Source organism: Nelumbo nucifera, chromosome 1 (genome assembly GCF_055504915.1).
Source record: "Nelumbo nucifera cultivar China Antique chromosome 1, China Antique-T2T, whole genome shotgun sequence".
NCBI classification, from domain to species: Eukaryota; Viridiplantae; Streptophyta; class Magnoliopsida; order Proteales; family Nelumbonaceae; genus Nelumbo; species Nelumbo nucifera.
The window spans coordinates 203,855,614-203,877,248 of record NC_142649.1 but is presented as its reverse complement, the minus strand read 5'-3'; the positions used below and the strand labels follow the sequence as shown (position 1 = coordinate 203,877,248).

General features: G+C 33.3%; 1 protein-coding gene and 1 long non-coding RNA gene across 3 annotated transcripts; one reads left to right on the top strand and one right to left on the bottom strand.

Annotated features, from left to right (window-relative positions):
• Nucleotides 1–3,686: 3,686 nt before the first annotated feature.
• Nucleotides 3,687–21,435, top strand: LOC104609826 (syntaxin-61-like). Of its 2 annotated transcripts, none has more exons than XM_088895893.1 (8): nt 3,687–4,066; nt 15,921–15,995; nt 18,768–18,881; nt 19,200–19,313; nt 19,521–19,711; nt 19,913–20,003; nt 20,734–20,799; nt 20,953–21,435. In XM_088895893.1, exons 2-8 carry the CDS (start codon nt 15,942–15,944, stop codon nt 21,061–21,063), a joined length of 741 nt encoding a protein of 246 aa, XP_088752019.1. In that variant the 5' UTR covers nt 3,687–4,066; nt 15,921–15,941; the 3' UTR covers nt 21,064–21,435. The 2 variants fall into 2 exon arrangements, with proteins under 2 accessions (XP_088752019.1, XP_088752018.1); XM_088895892.1 differs by lacking the exon at nt 3,687–4,066 and adding an exon at nt 10,482–14,136.
• Nucleotides 8,399–15,119, bottom strand: LOC109115612 (uncharacterized). The gene is made up of 4 exons (XR_016080933.1): nt 14,477–15,119; nt 14,245–14,325; nt 14,082–14,123; nt 8,399–9,608 (listed from the first exon to the last, which is right to left on the bottom strand). It is a non-coding gene; the product is annotated as an uncharacterized LOC109115612 (long non-coding RNA).
• Nucleotides 21,436–21,635: the final 200 nt, after the last annotated feature.

Sequence of the window (21,635 nt, the reverse complement as noted above, 5' to 3'; positions counted from 1 at the left end):
ACCAGTATTCTCTCATGGACAATTATATGTTGTTATATCCCGTGCAACTTCTCCATCTGGATTGAAAATCTTAATGCAAAATAAAGGCAATGAACTTGATGATTTCAGACAAAATATTGTTTATAACGAAGTCTTCTAAGATAAATTGCAACAACAGGTATCATACATATGTTTAATAAAAAATATAATCTTCTTAAATTATTTAAGTTTTACTTTTAATGCATTATTTCTTTGTTGATTATTAATTATAACATTTTCTTTTAATTTTAGAATGAAGCCTCCTCTACCTAAAGTTTATTGAAAATGGTTTCGACATACCTCCTCAGGCTATAATTAATGCCATTATCAATACTTTTGAACCATAATGGAATGGTGCAATTGATAATATATATTCACACAATAGTCCAGATGATCCATTGGCATTAACGGATCTATTGATGGAAGAAGAACGGGATGTCAATAGGTTATGGATCGAGTTCGAATAAATGCCGAAATAAGAAGGGCATCTCTCTTAGTGACATTAGACATTTTTTTACCATGCATTTGTATCTACATTACTACCACCGTTATCAGAAGTGGGTTTGCAATACATTGCAGAGCAGATACTATATGATTTTCATGATTTATTAGATTTTTTGATGGATTTTGATGATGAGGCCATGATCGCTGCGACTGAAGAAATTGAACGTAACTTAAGTCATTTTAATCATCAAGATACTTAGCAAATATCACATCATTTTGTTTTTCTATAGGCAATGTATTAGTGAAATAGAAAATTAAGAAAGGGGATTTGAAGTAAGGAGGGGTATGATAATGTGGATAGATCAATATGTATATATATATAGATAGATAGATAGATAGATAGATAGATAGATAGATAGATATGTGAGATGTTCTCAATGTACAACTCTAATGAGGCATGGGTAGAAGATCTAAACTTGATAAATATACCCACTCAATAGTTATCCAATGAGCTGGGTTCGATGTTTGGGATACATTATTTACGGGAGATATTCTCAATGCACAATGTGGTTGTGAGGCGCCTGTGTGAAGAGCATATCCCAATTTAGATTATTAATTTAGATTATTTGGAGGTAGAGGTCGTAATCTACCACGATCACAATCCTATTACCATTTTATACGTAACTCTGTTTCTTCGGTGTTTCTCTCGTGGTTAAACATAGACCCTGCGAAAAAAAACAGAAGTTTCGTGATTTTCTTTGGTGGACGTGGGATGATGAAGGCCGAAAACAACTGAATCGTGTCACTGTAAGTGTGATCTACAACAATTTACATTCTTTTTCTTAATTTTGTGAATGATAAACTTAAATTTTAGCCTGAAATCTTATATGAGACTGTCATTCGAGTTGTATTTGTTTGTAGCATGTTCGATCTGATTCACCTTTGTTGTAGATCGGTTCTTCTGTTGCCAGTTTCGACTGTTTTTCTAGAGTTTCTATTAGATCTACCATTTCTTTGTGTTTTCTTCCTTTAGAAGTTATGGTTTGAATAAAAAGGATGCGTCTTCCTGAAGGATTCTGCCATCTTATCAGGCAGATATGGAGAAGTAAGGGAAACGGTTGTCGTAAACTAATCAAATGAGGTTGATAATTGCGTGCAATTCTGAATATTGTTTGCAGATTATTTTCTTTCCATTCTCTTCTTAGACGAAAGCCACAATTAATAACGTGCTTCAAAAATAAAAGAAGAATTTATAATTATTATTGGAAGTTGCGTAAAAGTGGTGCATTCTAAAGGTAACTTTATATCTTAATAAATTTAAAAATAAAAATAATATAATTTTCTCTTACATTAAAGAATTTGACAATATGACAAACTATAACGATTGTAAAGAAAACGAGATTGTCTTTCAATTCCTTCACTACATAGGAAGAATTACTTCGATCATGGTAAATAACATTTAATAATAATTGATATAGTTAAACTATTCCTATGAGTTAATTTAATATTTATTTGTTTACATTACAGGTTTGATGACAATGAGTAAGTAGTCAAGATGGTTCAACATTATTATAAAACGTGGAGAGTTTAAAGTATTTTTTTTTTGCATAGAAATTACATTAATTAAGTCTATTATTTTGTTACATTAATTACACTAATACATTAGTGATGTTTTTTTTTTGTTACATTATTTTATTTCACATTTTTTACCAAATTCCGTGCATTGAACATGTTCCCACTAGTTAATCTATAAATTATAAAAAATGTATAATTACTAAAAATAATTTTATAACAAAAATACAATAAATACGATAAATTAAATCTCAAAAGTTAAATAATAGTTGCTTAATCTCCATTAATTATTGATAATTTTCTATTATATAACAAAAATAAAAATACATTTATAAATAATTATTGAAATCATATTTATAAAAAACAATAAATAATTACTGAAAATAAAATAAATATTAATTATAGTATATATAAATATATAATGAATATACACTATTATTGTAAAATTATTACTAATAAATATAATTTTGTTGATTGTTATTTTATATAATTATTAATTGATATAAGTGAAATTAGTTATTTACAATATTATTTAGTTATTGAAATAATATTGTTATTTAAATTCTTGAAATATTAATTATTTATTGAGTTTAATAATCCATAAAATTATAATTGTACTATTGTTACATAATTCGTTATTAATTTTGTAAAATATTAAATTATTATTAATATGAATATTATGAATTCTATTATAATTATTTTTCTACTTTTAAGATTTTTTTTTTAAATTTATTACATAATTTCGTTATTTTAACTATTTAAAATTTTGTCATGTTAAATATTTTTTATTTAAATGTTTAAATAATATGCAAAATATTTAAATTTTCATTATTTGAATTTTATTTATTTTAATGTTATTACATAATATTAAATATTTTGTTATTTAGCTATTTTTAATGTTTTTTTTTCAACAATTTTAGTTATTGAAATATTTAAATAATGTTTTATTTTTTAATGTTAACTTTTTATTATTTGAATAACATTTAAATTGAATAATTTGTAAAATTATAATTTATATTGTTATTACATAATTTCATGTTGAATTTTGTAAAATAAATTGAATTATTAATAATATGAATATTATTAAATCTATTATTTTTTGTGTTTTAAATAAATATTTTAAATTTAGTATATAATTTCATTATAACATTTAAATAGTTCTTAAATTTTTTAATTGAAATTTTCTTTACATAGATATTAGATAAAAGTGGGGGAGAGGATAAATAGGAATTAGAGATAGTTTTGGAGAGAATCTCTCTACTAAATTAGAGATAATTTAAGAGATAAATAGGAATTAGAGATAATTTACGAGATAAATAGGAGTTAGAGATAATTTACGAGATAAATAGGAATTAGAGACAATTTAGGAGAAGTGGGGGAAAGTGGTGCCACTTGTTAAACATTAGAAAAGCAAATCCCTCTTTTTTTATGGTTGTTAGAAATAGTTAAATTATATGTGATTTCTTTATTGGTTTAATTGGTAATTATGTAGAATTAAAAAAATAAAAAAATTTAAAAAATAGAAAATTAAGAAGGGGGATTTGAAGCAAGGAGGGGTATGATAACGTGGATAGATCAATATATATATATATATATATATATATATATATATATATATATATAGATAGATAGATAGATAGATAGATATGTGAGATGTTCTCAATGTACAGCTCTAATGAGGCATGGGTAGAAGATCTAAACTTGATAAATATACCCACTCAACAGTTATCCAATGAGCTGGGTTCGATGTCTGGAATACATTATTTACGGGAGATATTCTCAATGCACAATGTGGTTGTGAGGCGCCTGTGTGAAGAGCATATCCCAATTTAGATTATTAATTTAGATTATTTGGAGGTGGAGGTCGTAATCTGCCACGATCACAATCCTATTACCATTTTATACGTAACTCTGTTTCTTCGGTGTTTCTCTCGTGGTTAAACATAGACCCTGCGAAAAAAAACAGAAGTTTCGTGATTTTCTTTGGTGGACGTGGGATGATGAAGGCCGAAAACAACTGAATCGTGTCACTGTAAGTGTGATCTACAAAAATTTACATTCTTTTTCTTAATTTCGTGAATGATAAACTTAAATTTTAGCATGAAATCTTATATGAGACTGTCATTCAAGTTGTATTTGTTTGTAGCATGTTCGATCTGATTCACCTTTGTTGTAGATCGGTTCTTCTGTTGCCAGTTTCGACTGTTTTTCTAGAGTTTCTATTAGATCCACCATTTCTTTGTGTTTTCTTCCTTTGGAAGTTATGGTTTGAATAAAAAGGATGCGTCTTCCTGAAGGATTCTGCCATCTTATCAGGCAGATATGGAGAAGTAGGGGAAACGGTTGTCGTAAACTACTCAAATGAGGTTGATAATTGCGTGCAATTCTGAATATTGTTTGCAGATTATTTTCTTTCCATTCTCTTCTTAGACGAAAGCCACAATTAGAGGTAGAACGAGGTGCACGGATTGGTATTTGCTTTATGAGATTTATCAATGGGGAAAAACTTGGATCTTTTGTGAGATTTATCAGTGGGAAAAATACTTTCCCTGCTGAAACTGGACTTTTTTTTTGTGTCCCTTTATCATCTGAACTATTCCACCTGCTTGAGTCTTTGCATCCCCTGCCGCTATAATTTTTATTCATGTTGCAGTTCACTAGATTTTAGTTTTTTGGACTATTACATAATTCAAAATATCAAACACATTTTTGGAATTTCACCTTTTAACTTTTTGGGACTGAATTTTGTACTCCTATTTCTTGCTTCTAGTATTAGTATGAATTAGTTTTATCAATATTACGATCAGATAAAATTTGATTGTCTGTCTTCTATAGTTAACTAGGGCCTAGGGGTTATTCAGGGAGAGATTTGTTGATTGCCCCAAAGATTTGGAGACATGGATTTAACAATAACCTGAGGTCATGTCTTGGGTGCAGACAGAGGTGCTTGCATAGTAAAACCTGCAAAAAGATTACACAAAAAGCTAATCTTAACATTTTCCCCCAGTTATACTGTTTTACTCGACCACTTTTCCACTTCCTGTACAGTAGCTTTATGTTTATGACATAAATTTCTTCAACATTATGATGTTGACCCATTTAAACCATATTTATGAAGGCTTCATGTGAATAATTCAAAGGTAGCCTTCCATGTGGATTTGCATGTTTGTTTGCAACAAACAAGAAATACAGTTCTGCATGATGTTAGAAGGTTTTGGAATGATTCAGCAGGGGATCCTTATTAGCTGAATCATTTTACAAAGACCTGGTTTTGAGTTTTAACAGCCTTTTCAATCGAGACAGGCTTGGCCCCTGCACATTCTAAGATATCATTTTTTTCCGTGATCTTTGGAGTTTGGTCTTGAACAAGATCCTCATTAATGACCATTTAATTTCTTGGCCCGGGGATACGACTATGAACCCAGGAATTTATTTGATATTTGATTAGAAAACTCTTTCTCTAGGCTTGGGTCCATTGAGAAAATACCATATCATGTATACCTTAGTACCCAGAACCTCCATAATATAGCTATATTTCATGCTTTGAATGCAACTGAAATGATTCTGGAAATTCAAAAAATTGAATCACCATTCACAATTGTAGAGCTGAATGGAGTTGATATTCTTTGTTCAGAAAGAGTTTGACTTTAGATTTGAAAGACTGTGTGTTAAACAGGGCAATGCATTGGTTGAAGACCTTGGAAATCTTCCATCAATTCTCCTTTAACGACCTTTGGAGAAATTGGTCAACAGTAGCAAGGTGCTCATCTTTAAAGAACAAATCAATTACAAGCTGGTCTCCTCCACCCGAAGGCTCAATAAAGTTGAACTTTGATGGAAGCAGCATGGGCAATCCAGGATTATCCGGAGTGGGGGGTGCTTTGAGAAATGAGAAGGGAGAGATTTTGTTGCTCTACTCAGGTTCCTTGGGAATTGGGAACTCCATCAGGGCAGAACTCTTAGCTGCTGTACAAGGGGGGTGCAATTTGCAAACCAGGTGGGGGTACAATACCTAATAATCGAGGGGGATTCCAAAGTGGTGGTGGGTTGGTTAAAAAATTCTGAAGAGGCTATGTGGCGATACAAGAATGAAATGAAGAAATTTAGTTGGTTGACAAGGAATATGTTGGTCACTGTACAGTGGGTGGGGAGATCAGCAAATACTTTGTCAGATGTGTTAGCTAAGCAAGGGGTAAATAGGGAAGAATTATTTTGGCCTCAGTTGTGATTATTGTTTTTCTTTCCTAGTTTACTTGTAAGACTCAAGGAGGGGCTGCAGCTTGTGCCTCTCATTGGGATGATGTATGAACTCACTCTAAAGTTGCTTCTGAATCAATAAACTTATTATTATTCATAAAAAAAAAAGAGTTTGACTTTAGATAATAGAATGAATCTCATTATGTTACATACTTTTTATCATCTGAATTCGAAAATACTCCCTGTCATCATTGATAAGTCCCCTCACTCTCTCTCAAACATCACTCCTCATTCTCCATCTCTTTCCTGCATCATCAAATCCCCCACCCCTTAGTACCAAAAAAAGTTCCATGCCCTCTTCATCCCTCTATCATGAAGATTTAAATTAAATATGCTTACCAGAACTTGGAGCTTCCAATACTAGTATCTGATGGTTTTGTTTTACTTAAAACTTAAGCACCATTTTAATTATCAAAAAGGAATTTAAGCACCATTTTATGATCTTATTACTTAGATAGCCACTATGATTAAAGCATACCAAACAAACTTGCATATATGATGTAAAAAATTCCTTAAATCTAGCATTTGCCCAAACAATATCAACTTTTCCCCCTTCATTTTGAAATTTGATATTCCACCAGCTGACCAACATAGTTCAACTGTATAGAAGACCTATAAAGCTCCTTTCAACTAGCCCTTCCCCAAATCTTATAGGAGTTACTCATAAAAAAAATCATAATAGGAGTCCTTAAAAACCTCTAATTTTAAACCACTTATGAACTAATTCTGATAAAGAGAACCCTTTTTATATAATAGAGGAACATGACCATCTTTCGTTCTTGACATCTGTGTTATGTATGTGGACATATGTAAACAGGTATCCCATGTAATATCCTTGTCTCATGCATTTATATCTAGTTTTTTTTTTTTTTTAAAGCTAAATGTCCTTTCTCAAGATTTATGTCTAATATAATTACTAACATGTAGAGATATTTTTATGACATAACTTGTTAAAAACACCAATTCACATATTTAAAAGTGTTAATGCAATAGAGTACAATGTAGAAGCATCCGTGCAGCATATGTATGTAATAAGTATTGGCATAGTTTTCAAGGCACCAAGGTGAGACTAGGTAACGAGGGGATGCCTAGTTTCCTAGGTTCTATAGCAATTAGCAACCATCTTACATTAATGATTATCTATAATCTTCATAAAAAAGTATAAACTTCATATCAAAATATAAAAAATCAACATATTCATGAGAAGGAAAAAAAGAAAGAAAAGAAAATTTAGAAATATAGGGGTTGGTCTAGGGGTGTAATTGAGTCAAGTTGAGCCTAGTATTAGGTTACTCAAGCTCAAGCTCGACTCAAAAGCACAAAGTTCAAAACTCAACTCAAGCTTGATTGATTTTCATGTTTTTGGCTCGAACTTGACTCGAGTTGATCCTTGCGAGCTACTTGAGCTTAACTCGACTCAAGCTTTTTTTTTTTTGAAAATGAAAATGTTTTTTTTTTTTGAAAATGAACTCGACTCAAGCTGATTATAAATAAATTAGTATTAAAAACTATAAATACATTAATATTAAGCATATTAAAAATACTAAAAATAAAATATATTAACAACTTATAGATAAATTAATATTATAAATATTACAAATAGAAAATATATTAGGGTCTGTTTCATTGCTAAGAAAGGATGGGATGAGAAAAGGAAAAATTATTTTCTCAGTTAGTCATAGTGCGTTTGTTTGCTGAGAAAATTTTTTGTGAGAAAATCCATTTTCCATTGTTTTTTTTACAAGAAAATTTATATGAGAAAATATTCCAATAAGCTGTTCAATCATCAAAGAAATGCTCCCTTATTTGGATTTGTTCATTCATCAAAGAACCTACTCATACATTCATCATTCACCAAAATCCTATTCATTCATCAAAAAACCTGTTAATGCATTCATAAAAAAATTATACTGGGAGTTAAAAGTGCTCCATTATTTGGACCTGTTCATTCATTGAAGAAGTTGTTCATGTATCCATGAAAAACCTGTTCATGCATTCAATAACCTATTTCATAAAAAAAATCATCCATACATCACTAAATCAACTGAAGTTGTTTTTAACTTGTAATTAGTTCATTCAATGCCACTAGTTCAACTTGTCCATTCCATGCACTCATAATCACCCCATATACCAATAAATTCATTGATGTAGAATATAACCATACATTCCACTTAACACAAGTATAGTTTAATAATCATCAAAATAAAGTAGATTAACCATCACAAAAAGGGGACAACCATCAAATTGCTAATGCATCCCAAAAAAATATACAAAATGGATGCAAAAGCTTAACCATCAAAATAAGTTTTTGTCATATATAGTTTAATACTTAATACCTAGTTTGTTAGTTGTAAAGTTCAAGTCTCTCATTCCTTCCTTCAATATGGAGGCCCCAACTTCATTTGAAACCACGTCTTACTCAGATGTGGCTCCACTCCATAAAATGTCATAACTCAACTCTTAGATTCAACTAAGAAGTCATATGCTTTCATTAGAAATTCCACCGAACATCCTTCTAGACTTATAACATTTGCATACACTTTCTCCTTGTTGAATAAACCAAACCCTCTCTCAACTGTAGATGCAAGTTTCCCAAGATGTGTAGCAATATCTAGCACTTGTTCAATGACAATTGAAGCATATGACTTTTGTTTTCCTAAAACTCTTCCCTCTACAGAACTACTTGTCTCCACTGGCCTTTCCTAAAGGTTAAGATCTCCAAAATTCTCTACCTCATCAATGTCATTAAACACATGCTCAGCATTCGGTGTTGCACTAGCAGTTGTGGAAATTGCATCTTGCTCGTTTAGCTCCTTGGCTGTGAAAGCACCATTTCAAGTCACTTGATCATTTCCACGGACCAATGCCAATTGGTCATAGTTGGGAATGCTTTTTCGTCTAAATTGCTTTGCCTTTGGATGTGCTTGCTCAGTTACCATGGGAGTTTCATTATAAGTCATCTTTCATACTAATTCGAAAATTAAGTGCTTAAAGAGAGTGTTATTAATCTATTTTACCTCAATATATGTAGCCCAAGCATCAGGTGTTGCATCTGTTGTCTTGGTTGAATCATTCCATGCAAAGCCACTTTGATTCAAAAGTTTTTTTTAATATGACAAAGTTCCGCTTGATTGTTTTCAGCCTATTCCGTATGTGTCTTTGTATATAGTCAATTGAAAACTCCGTGCTAATAGCATGTGCCGCTGTAGTGTAGGCAGGTGCTTTGAAACTTTTGTCAACCTTATCCATATCTTGGGTCCAACTCATGTTTGATTTTCCATTCTTGTTTTCAGGTTGAGAGCTTGGAGAGTCCATTTCTGTTTTATGCCAATAGAATGAACAATGCAATTCAACAACATATATCCATAACACTAATTAGCACAAGGTATTTTTATATAAATAGAAATATGCAATTACTAAACTCAAACATCATAATCATTTAATAAAGGAGAGTGCACACAGAAAAAAGTAATACAAAAAGAGCTCAACAAAAGTTATATCATAAAGAACGGGTTAGACAACATGAAGAAAATTAATGTCGAGTCCTAGATCAATACAAGACATAATCAGCCCACATCTGGGTAGCTAATTCATCTCTGAGACGAATTCCTTCCCTTGATTGTTCATTTCTGCTAGCTCGTTGAGAGGCTTGGGAGAGTTGTGTATTGTCTACTATGTCATCATTTAAATCATCCATTCCTGTATCATCCTTAGTATCAACTGCTTCTTGAACATACTGACGCATGATGAAATCATATGGATCCATACCCATGACATGGTTGTGCAAGACACAACATGCAGACGCAATCTTCACTTGAGACTTAAAAGGATAATGTTGTTGAGATACCAAAATTGGAAGGTGTTTCTTCAATACCCCAAAGATCTGGTCAATGGGATTTCTAAGTGATGAGTGCCAAAGGTTAAACAGTTCTTTTGGGTTCTCAGGTTGATGTGCACCCCATTCCTTCAAATGGTATTGTGGGTTTTGATATGGTGTAAAAAATCCAGTCTTTAATGAAAATCTTGTCTATGAGATAATATTTACCTATTTTAAATATGAGAAGTTAGAAAACGCATATATACTTACCTATTAAATAAAAATGTCTTTTGTGAGAGTTTATTAATACCTTGAGGGACCTTTGATTTATGCTCCCTCCTCAGAGCGTTGTTAAGCATGTGAGAGCCTGATGCAACAACCTCCCAACCAGGTAATACATATGTGAACCACAAATTGAAAGAGCATGCAACAAGGATGTTTTGTGTGGGGTAAGATTTACAACCTCGGAACCTAGCAACATTAGCAGAAGGGACTTTCACAGGGAGGTGTGAGCCATCAATTGTCCCAATGCAATCTTGCCATTATCTGTATATATTTTATTATGCATTATTATGGGCGTATATGTCATAAAGAAGACATTGTGACTTATGTTACCTTGAAATATGGCCAAAATCAGGTCGGTTTCTAATTTCTGGAGGTGTTTCAGTAACACTTGGTTGAATCAAGTACCTATCATCTAATCTCAACAATGCATTCAATACATTGTTGAAATGATGGCTTACAGTCTCACCAAATCGATTGAAATGAAAACCCATTGTTCTATTCTTAACATTGTGTGCTAGTATGTATAGGAAGCATGTCACTTGTTCTTCTACTGTGCAATTCAATGTATCATGTCTCACAAATAATCTTGCATAGCTTTGCAAAGGTTGCTTTTCCCATTCTCAATTGATTATAACAATCTATTTCTTTTTTGTCCATATAGTCTATTCAATAAATCCCTCTGTTCTAAATCCCGGTTTACTGATGATTCCCTATCAATGTAATCCACATATTCTTGCAACATTGAGAATGTAACCACAACCATAGCAGTTGCAGTCCCAACAATTGCATGAAGCAAATTTTGGTCCATTTATCTATAGTCTATAGACAATAAATAAATAAATAAACTGGGGGACTCATTCTAGAATGCCATATAATTTGCGTGCTAGAAAAAAAAAAATATATATCAACGATGAATAAGTTTAAGTGTGTACTACTCTCTTAAAATTTTATTTCAGCTTTCTTTAATCTTAAATTTTGAATAAATGTAGATTTATAAATCTGAAATTTTGAAAGTTTATAGGTTTCTAACTCAGATTTGGATACAAAACACCCTATTCCCCTTTTTCCTTCCCTCATTCCTACTTATATTCACCTAATATATTGATAAAATATTAAGAAAAAACACATACAAGTACAACACATCAGGATTGGATTATTTTTTTCTTTTTCTTTCTTTTTTTTTTCGTAAAAAACTTGAATTGTGTTGGATTACCTAAGGCTTCATCCCAACCTCAATCTAGTTTCAACACATATTGGGATTTTCCAACCTGACCTCACCCAATTTGGTTTCAAATTGGATTGGTGTTTCCAACGAGGGTCTATCAATGGTTTAGTATTTTCACTTCACATAGCCCCTGTTTCAGTTCTGAAATCTCTAGAACAAAAATCCAAAGAGATTTCCTTTGGCATGGTTTTGATGGTGAGAAGTACTTGCATCTTGTGCCTTGGCACCAAGTTTGTTTACCTAAATTACAAGGGGGTAGAGTAACTTATTAACCTCTTACAGTAGTAAACAAAGCTGAGGTTGAGTGATTCAAGGGAAACATGGACAGGAAAATCAATTTTGGACCACATATGAGGTTGAGTTCTCTTATGGGTTCAGCACATGGAAGGGCACATAGAAGTTGAATCAGATGTTATGGAGGAAAGTCATTTTCAAACCAGGTAAGGATGATCGGATTGCTTTTTGGACTGATACATTGTTGTAAAATCAACCTCCTGGAAATTGTTTCCAGGGGTCTGGCAATTATTAAACAATATATCTTATGCCGGGCTGAAGTTGAAGATGTTACTCATCTCTTGATTTGGTGCCCAGTCTCATGTCATATTTGGTGCTATCTCCTGTAGATGTTCATCAAGTGATCTGCAATCTTCGGTTGTGGCTTGACCATCATAGTTTGAGAGATTCTCTCCTTTTTCAGTAATATAATACAATATTTTACCTTAAAAAAGGTTTATAGAATATCATCTATTACAGTGACACCAAGTACGTGTATACATTTGCTTGTTGGCCCCTTGCTTTCTATAAAACTTTTTCGTAATGATAATTTTCATGTTGTAGACTTCAACCCTAATACTAGGCTATCTGTTGGGGCTATTTCTGGTCTTGTAGCTACTGCATGTGTGGTTCTAATATTGGTTTTAGTAACTCTTCATATGAATGGTTACCTAGGAAGAAAGGACCTTGAATGGTAAAAAATTCATTTAAACTTGTATTTTATAGATCAACATAAACTATAAAATCCAGTTTTCTTGATCTTTTTTTGTCTTTTTTAGTGGCTAATTCATGTGTCAGAGCCTTTATAGGGGAAATGTTCCATAAATAATCCTTTTGAACTTATTTGCATGCTATTCTATGACTTATCACACAGCGTTGTTAACTTTTTTTTTATAATTTCTGAAATATCTAAAGATGAAGGTGCTCTTGAACTAACAGGCTACATGGAAAGGTTTGAGGATCCTTTGACTTTACTTATCCATGATGGTGTGTAGAAGGCCTAATCTGGGAAAATTAAAGGGGTTTTATGGCTAACATTTTGTCATTGTTTGATTGAATGTCATTTGTCATGTTTGAAGTAACCAACCTCTTCTACATGTTCATATACATCCCTTTTGCTACATAAAGGATATGATGTATGACAATGCAATTTAAAACTGCCTACTTGCTGATTAGAGTAGAACATAGGGGTGGAATAGAGTGGGATCAAAGGGATTATATCATATGAAATTATGTTGGTTAACTTAGGCATGGAAAAATTTATATGAATAATAACAAAGAGTTAGTAATAAAATTCAAGAATCAAGCATAGAATATGTTATCAAGTTTCAAAAGCGTTCTCATATATCTGATTTTTCCTCATGTCGATCTTTCATTAATAAATCCTTGTTAAGTAAATAAATAAGGAATTTAACCTATACACTATACTTTAATAAGCATTAACATCACAATAGGAAAATAACTAAATTTTAGTTGGCCTTGAGGTAAGCCGCATAGAAATGATACCAAAGAGTGTGAAATGATACCAAAAGGTTTGATACTGTAAAAACTAATAACTAATCAATTGATACTGTAAAAGCTACTTAGAAATTCTTATACAGTTTTCTGAAAAACTGATAACTAATCAATTTATCAGTTCAGGCCTCATGATCTAGGCTGTTTGAAGGGTATCAAATGAATTTCCTAAGGTTAAGAAAATGAATGTAGGTGACCACTGTGTGGTAGATTGGTAGCACAAAAAAAAAATACAGATTTTGCAGAGATTGGATGAAATACAAAAAAAATCAAAGATTATATTTAACATGTGCAAGCATTATTATTGGAGGAAATAAGAAACAGAGATTATATTTAACCCATGCAAACATTATTACTGATTTTGCAGAGATTGGAAGGAATAAAAACAAAAACAGAGGTATGTTTAACCTTTGCAAGCATTATTACTAATTTTGCAGATATTAGAGGGAATAAAAACAAAAAACAGAGGTTATATTTAACCTTTCAAGCATTACTACTGATTTTGCAGAGATTGGAGGGAATAAAAACAAAAAACAGAGATTATATTTAACCTTGCAAGCATTATTACCAATTTTGCAGAGGTCGGAGGGAATAGAAAACAAAAGCAGAGAAAAGAACAACCAAAATAGAATGAAGATACATGGGAAACAATGGGAGAGAGAGTAGGGGCGTTACCTCAAGCTTGGGAACAAATACGTTCCTGGATTTGGCACATATCTGCACAAATGAGGTGAAAATATCAGATCTGGAAAACCCATGTGTATTTGGACGTTTTACAAAGGGAAATCACATATAAGGCATAAAGAACGATAAAAACCCCAGTGTGACCAGATCTCACCTTTGGGTTAAAATGAGAAGAAAAATAAAAAAGGGCTAGATGAATGCTTGTGAAGAATGCGGTTTCATTCTGACAAAACCTCTGCCAGAGACAATTAAGACACCAACTGAGCTTGTAGGCAATGAGGGGAAAAACATGGAGATGGAAAAGAAGGAATAATGGACTGAAAAAAAAAATAAAAAATGGGTAAAATAGAATCACCAAATCAAGCTGTTCATGGATCTTGTCTTACCTTCCAAAGAGATGTTCGGAGAAGTCATCGGAGATACAAGCGTTGGGTGCTACTTGCAAGGGAGACAAGACTGTCAATCTCCTGTTCTGACAAAGCCCGATAAATTTTCTCAAACGTGTCTTAAACTTTTCTTTTCCTACTGGGTCGCACTGTTTTGGTGCGATCCCATTCACTTGTTTTTGGGATCCCACGTCCCCCTCATTTCTCATCCCAAAGCATTGTATACCAGTAAACAAATATAGGAAAGAGGAATCATTAAAGAATATTCCTCTTTTCCCATCCCTTTCTCAGCAATCAAGCAGACCCTTATGGAAATCAATTATAAATTTATTATTTATATTATAAATACAATATATTAAAAAGTATTTTTATTATGAGCTCAATTAAGCTCTTGAGCCATTCGAGCCAGGTATTGCAAAGCTCGAACTTGGCTCGACCTAATACTTAACTTGAGTTGAGCTCAGCTTGAGCTCAATTACTTCAAACCAAGTTTGTGAGCTGAACCCACGTAGCTCACGAGTAGGCTCGACTCACTTACACCCCTAGGACAGGCCCCTGTTTTTGTCCCAGGAAAAGAAGAAAAGAAACTTCCTTGCTTATTGGTTCTGGTTTTCAAGTGTTTAAGACAGCAAACACCAACATATGTGTTGTTTGAACCTTAACAAATAAGAATGTAATTAAAAGGAACTAGTATGTAAACCCACAAAATGGGTATTTTAATTTAATAGTGTATATTTTATTGTTATAATCTCAAAAAAATTAAGAATATAAAAGTATTTCATAGTGCCATATAGCTTGGTGATTGAGGCAACCCTCCATGTCACCTAGGCACCTGCCCAGATTCACCTTGACAATTATGAGTATTGGATATGATCCCTGTATCCTAGGCATGTATAGATATGCAGGTATCGTAGATATACACACATTAAGATTTTATTAATAATGAGAGTCAAAGTCTAGAAGAGAGACAATACCACAATGAAAACCTCCAGGGAGCCAACCAAAGAAACTAAAAATTGATCATACACATCAAAAGATAACCAAACCACCCTGGGAGCAATGAACTCCAATACATATCTCTTCTCTGTACTCCTGCCCCAGCCAAGCTATCAACCAAAACACCATATTATGTCTTAATCTGTCTTTACTTGTATCTTGATGTCTAAGCTTTGGTTGTATATTTGTTTCCAATGAACCCAATACAGATCTCTTCTCTGTACTCTTGCCCTAGCCAAGCTGTCAACCAAAACACCATTTTATGCCTTAAGCTGTCTTTATTTGTATCTTGGTGTCTGAGCTTTGGTTGTGTATTTGTTACCAATAAAAAAACTTTGGTTGTGTAATCATATTTAATATTCATATTTTTGTCAGTTTTCATTTTGCACCTCATAGCTTTTATGCATTCAATTCTCTTTTGTGACTTTAAATTTCTTGCCCTCCATAGGATAATGTAACAGCATACAACATGTCTTCAGCTCAGGATCCATTTTACATTGTTAAAGAGGAGATTCAGGAATCTGTAAGTCTAAATTGTTAATGTGGTTTCTCCATTATTTGTAATACAATTTTGTTCCTTTTGTTAATAGCATTTACCTGGTACTGGTACCATATAATGTAATAGGTGGGATATGTACTACCATATCAACCTTACTACAAAATCAATGTACTTAGTTAGGGAGTCATGATTTCATATAAAAAAAGTTAGGCACATTGAACGGTGGGTCTTTTATTATTATATGCAACATTTAAGTGTATACCATAGTTCTAGTAGGTCAACCATGGACTTTAGATCTTGTTGGATCTCAGATATTCTTTTGGAGGGTTAGGAATAAATGTCATTGAGAACTTCTCCAGTTGGTCTAAATATAATAATCTAAGTGGCTACTTTTTAACCTTGATGACTTACCATCTATGGTCATACTAGCAATTCCATTCTCTCCATAAGAGAGTATCCTTCTACAAAGAATAATAATGATGAGGAGGAGGAGGAGGGCAGCTGGGATTGGCTCGTTACTGTGGAACGTTCAGGATTATCCCATTGTATGACATTTTTACATTATAATCAATAAATATTTGTTTTGTTACTGGCAAAAAAAAAAAAAAAACTACAGTCAATATCATTGAGAACAGACAAACTGCTGATAAAAAATAGAAAACAGACAAAGAGAAGCTTTTGGAGTTAAGGTTTTTAGCAGTTGGCATTTTAAATTTTCTAGGGCAAAGAGAAACTTTTGGAGGTAATTAATGGAGCATGAGGGTAGAATGGAGTGGTTATAATTGATTAATTGTTCTAGTGGAGAACTTATGTTTATCATGCACTTGACTGTCCGCTTCTATTTTTATTTAGTTTTTCCTAAATCCAGGGCTTATGGATAGAGTTAGAGGTAGGATGTGGACAGTGTTACAAGTGTTCATGTTAGGCATGCTTTAGATTCTAACAATCCATGGATTCGTGAAGGACATTTTACGTTAAACTTTTCCCCCTAGATTATTTGACATAAAGGAATGGCAAATTTACACGTTGAATGCTATTTTCCTAAAAATGTTACTTAGTAACAAAAACGAGCTTATAGACCTTTTTCTATGTAGATACAATGCTAGAATTCAAAAACTAAAAATGGTATATAGATGTGTCTGTGAATATATTTTTTCATCTTGCTGAGTTAGACTCCTAGACCAGGACCATGACCATGAAAAACTGGATGTAAATGCATCAGCGATACTTTTTTTTTTTTTTTGATCAATAACAGAAATTTTATAAAAAGAGAGAGAGAGAAATTACAACCAGGAGGGAGGGGTAAAAAGACTTAACCCTCCCTAACGAACTGAAAAAACATATTACAATATAGCCCAAAAAAGATTTGTTCTTCCCACCCCCTGTTTGGCCAAGGTATCAGCCATGGAGTTGGTGCATCTCTTGCCCATTGAACCCTTACAGACATATTCTGAGTTAACTGAGTAATTTTCTTTCTTTCATTAGAGAACTTCCACAAGCTGGACACTTCCTTCTGCAACCATTTAATAGTCAACTGAGAATCTCCTTCCACCAACAACTTACTAATATTCAGTTGTTTAGCTCTTTTAAATCCTTCTAGAGCTGCCAAGATTTCAGCTCTCAATGAGTCCCCCCCAGCCTATAGGTCCTGAGAACATAGCAATGATTCTACCTTCCTCATCCCTGAAGATACCACCTATACCAATATGGCCTGGATTTCCTTCACTGCTACCATCGAAGTTCAATTTGATGAAACCCGGAACTGGTGGAGTCCAAACAGGTCTAAGAGCTGTGAACATGGGAGCTGACTGAGCCACTTCATCCCACTTTCTAATGATATCTCCTACTGAATAATCTTCAAAGAGCTTCAAAGGCTTGACCCAAAGAGCCACCCTAACATAAATAAGTTCTATGATGGCTTCCTTACTTTTTTCTTTATCATGAAAAACTCTTTGATTTCTTTCTTCCCAAACCGTCCAACAAACAGCAGCTCTAGCACAACTCCACAATATTTTCCCTCTCTTTTTTAATCCCCTCACTGTTGTGGAGCTAAACAAGCTTTGCACATTAGAAGGGGAGGTCCACCTGCAACCAAATAAAGAAAAAAACCAACACCAGATATCTGAAACAAAAGGGCAAGAAACAAAAAGCCATTCATCTATGCTCCAAAACATGCATGAGGAAAAAGATCAATTATTATATTAAAGCCATTAGAGATGAATGAAAGAAGAGGTATGCCTGCTTTACTTCTGACAAGAATTCAGGATTTGGCAATGAAGCAATATGCAGTTGGCTATTTTGAATTGTTTTGAGGTTTGGGCAGGTACATCAATTTCCAAGCACTTCCAAAGTTCCAAGAGAGTTATATTTCAGTGAATAAGTTTGCAGCATCTCTAGGAGCAAGAGTTTTTCCTGAGGACTTGAGAGAAATTTGATCCTTGGGGAACTCAATATTTCTGTTAGTGTTTGTATTTTTACGGGTTCAATGGTTTCTTATGCTAGGCACATTGAGTTAGTTTCTTCCCAATTTTCTTTCAGGAATGTAAAGAATAAGAAGAAACATATGAATTTTGTTAGGATGCATTTCATTATCACCCTGAAAGCGGTTGGACTTCTCTTTTAGTCTCTTTTAGTTTATTTCAATATAATGAATGTCTTAAGATTTCACCTATTATGCATATTTTAGGTTCATTTTCCTTGGGTTTCAGGTGATTAGTACCTCAATGTTCATGGTATCATGTTTCAAGATTCTTTTTCAAGGGTATGCGTCTAATTGTTTTCCATGTCCTTGATCAGATTGACAAGCTGCAATCTACTTTTCACCAGTGGGAACGTGCCCCTTCAAATACAGGAGAGCAAGTTCATCTTACAAAAGAGTTGCTTGCCAGCTGTGAAAGCATTGAGTGGCAGGTACTTCAGCTAGTATCATAATATATTCAGCTGTTGTCAGACCTCCTGCCAGTTTAAGTGGGGGAACTCTGAATAAACTATATGAACATTGGGCATATACTTAAGTACATGCATGCAATCTTTCTTCATTCCTTTAACCAACCCTATATCCAACTCACCAACAATCAAAGATTATACTTGTGCTTTAGATGTCTAAGAGCTTTCTTATTTTCCCACTTAGAACCCCCCCCCCTAAAGGGTGTGTGCATTTTATGCTTATTTTTTCTATTTACCAAACCCCTTTTGTGGCTGCTGAAAACCTATTTTCTTGATAGGAAGGTGGATGAATTGGACAAAGCAATTGCTGTAGCAGCTAGAGATCCTGCCTGGTATGGTATTGATGAAATTGAGCTTGACAAACGGAGAAGATGGACCAGCATGGCTCGCACTCAAGTATAATCCTAATTCTCTTGTCTGTTTTTATGCAATAGTTATAGCTCTTGAGTCCATCTGAACCAAAGAATCCTTGGACTTAAGATATGCATTAGTTATTTGAATATCTGATTCAAGTTGTTTGATGTGTTCTTTGCTTCATTATTTTATTTTTTAAATTTCAAAGCTTTGTTTTGTAGATGCTAAAAGATTCTAACATTTCATTAGGTGGCTACTGTCAGGAAAGCTGTTGAAGCTCAGAAGGAGCAAAATAGTACAGTAACCAGTGGTCTTAATGGAACACGTCAAGAGTTGATGAGGCTTCCAGGTGATCGTTATACAGCCAAATCCCAGTATATGTCTCAAGATGATGATGATTTCATAACATCAGAATCAGATAGGCAAATGCTTCTCATAAAGTACAATTCTTTCTTCCATCCTTATTTTTACTTTCCCTTACTTGCCTTTCATCTTTCTTTGTTGAAATTGTTACTCTTTTCCTCTCTTGCCTTTCTTCTTTTCTTCCACGTCAAGGATATGTTACTGCATTCACAGGTATGCCTTAGATTAAATGCAACTGGCAAAAAATAAATTTAGTTGATCTTTAATATGTTTTATAGGCAGCAAGATGAAGAACTGGATGAGCTTAGTGCAAGTGTTCAGAGGATTGGAGGTGTTGGGCTCACCATACATGAGGAACTCCTTGGACAGGTCATTATTATCAAAGACTGTTAGTTAGTTCCATAGATTAGCTAGGCGCATAGTTTCTTTACTTAGAGGATAAGGGTGACCATTTCTAGTCTGCCCTGCAAATTTCTGGGCTTGGGCCTAGATTGTGTGAGTGTGTGTGTGTTTATAAATTAAATATTTTATTTTATTTAATAAAATACATTTCATTTATAGGCCTGGTCTGACCTGAACCATGGTCACCCCTAGGACACTTGCTTTTGTTTGAAATAGATTTTTTTGAATAGTTTCAATGGTCTTAACTTCTTTTCTGTTTTAGAGATTGATGGAGGGACGTCAATCCTTCACACCCTTTGGCTGTATAATTTTTGTGTGTAGCTGATCACTCTTATATTCATCATATTCTTCTTCTGTACATTATTTTATAGGGTTTCATCCCTTCTGTATCTTAGCATGACACTTGGTAGTTCAACATGACAACTATTAATTAACAACAGCTCTCCCTCAAAACCACACGCACATGCTTTACATGAAAGATGCAAAAAGAAAGACAAATCAAAACAAGGAAAAGAAGAAAAATTGAGATAAAGAAAATTAGAAATGACTGCATTTTCTATTACGCAAGCCATACTTTCATCACCATCACCACCACCATCATTGTTGTTACGGTTATTGTTATTATTATTATCTGTCTTGTTAACTAATTTTCTTTAAATTATCCCTGACTAGTATTTTTTTTTTTTTATTGTTACAGGAGAAAATCTTAGAGGATTTAAGCTTGGAAATGGACAGCACTTCAAATCGTCTTGATTTTGTTCAGGTTGCTCTTCACATCTAGTTGTTTTGAATTTTGTGCAGTGAGAGGTTAACTATAATTAGGCGTCAAAAAAAAAAAAAAAGCTATCCAATTATTTAAACCAGATACAGTCATTAATAAACTAATGGAAGGGATTTTTTTTCCCATTTCTTGCAGAAGAAAGTAGCTATTGTAATGAAGAAGGCGAGTGCTAAAGGCCAGATTATGATGATACTGTTTTTGATAGTTCTGTTCATTATTCTCTTTGTTTTGGTTTTCTTCACCTAGCCTAACAAGGGGAGTCCAGTTTATGCCGATCTTCGTAGCAATGAAATTGTAGAATTCGAAGCTGGATATATGAAATGGTTGCAGATATGGCTTACAAGTCACCACCTTACAATGGTGTGCGATCAGAAATCTGCTTTCTGAGTGACCAACGACCACATTTTTCACAAAGGATGGAAACAAGTTTGTTGGTGGTATAACCAGATATTGTTGAAGGACAAATTCAAAATAGGCTTAATATGATTTGTTCTCTCCTTACATTTTCTTTACACTTTTTTTTAGTATTAAGAGGGTTTAGATGCGTACTCACTCTACCCCTCCCATGACCCCGTATAGCTGGGACCAGCGTTTAAACTAGCAGTACAAACGATTTTCTAACGGCAAATTATTATTTTTTGGTTTCAGTTTAATATTTAATCTGTTAAAGCCTCCTAACCCTCAAATATTAGTACCTACCGATACAATATGCACGATAATATACAATGCAAAAAGTGCTTTTTTCTCTTTCATTTTTTCAACCATCAGATACCGAAAAAATGTAAAACACGAAGTGCTTAAACTTTGAAGATGCTTAC

Excerpts from the sequence above, each read along its gene's own strand:
- LOC104609826 (XM_088895892.1), top strand. The coding sequence starts at position 14,047 with ATGGGAAACAATGGGAGAGAGAGTAGGGGCGTTACCTCAAGCTTGGGA. Across the intron at positions 14,137-15,920 it reads CACATATCTGCACAAATGAG|GATAATGTAACAGCATACAA; the intron begins GTGAAAATATCA and ends TGCCCTCCATAG. Across the intron at positions 19,314-19,520 it reads CCAGCATGGCTCGCACTCAA|GTGGCTACTGTCAGGAAAGC; the intron begins GTATAATCCTAA and ends ACATTTCATTAG.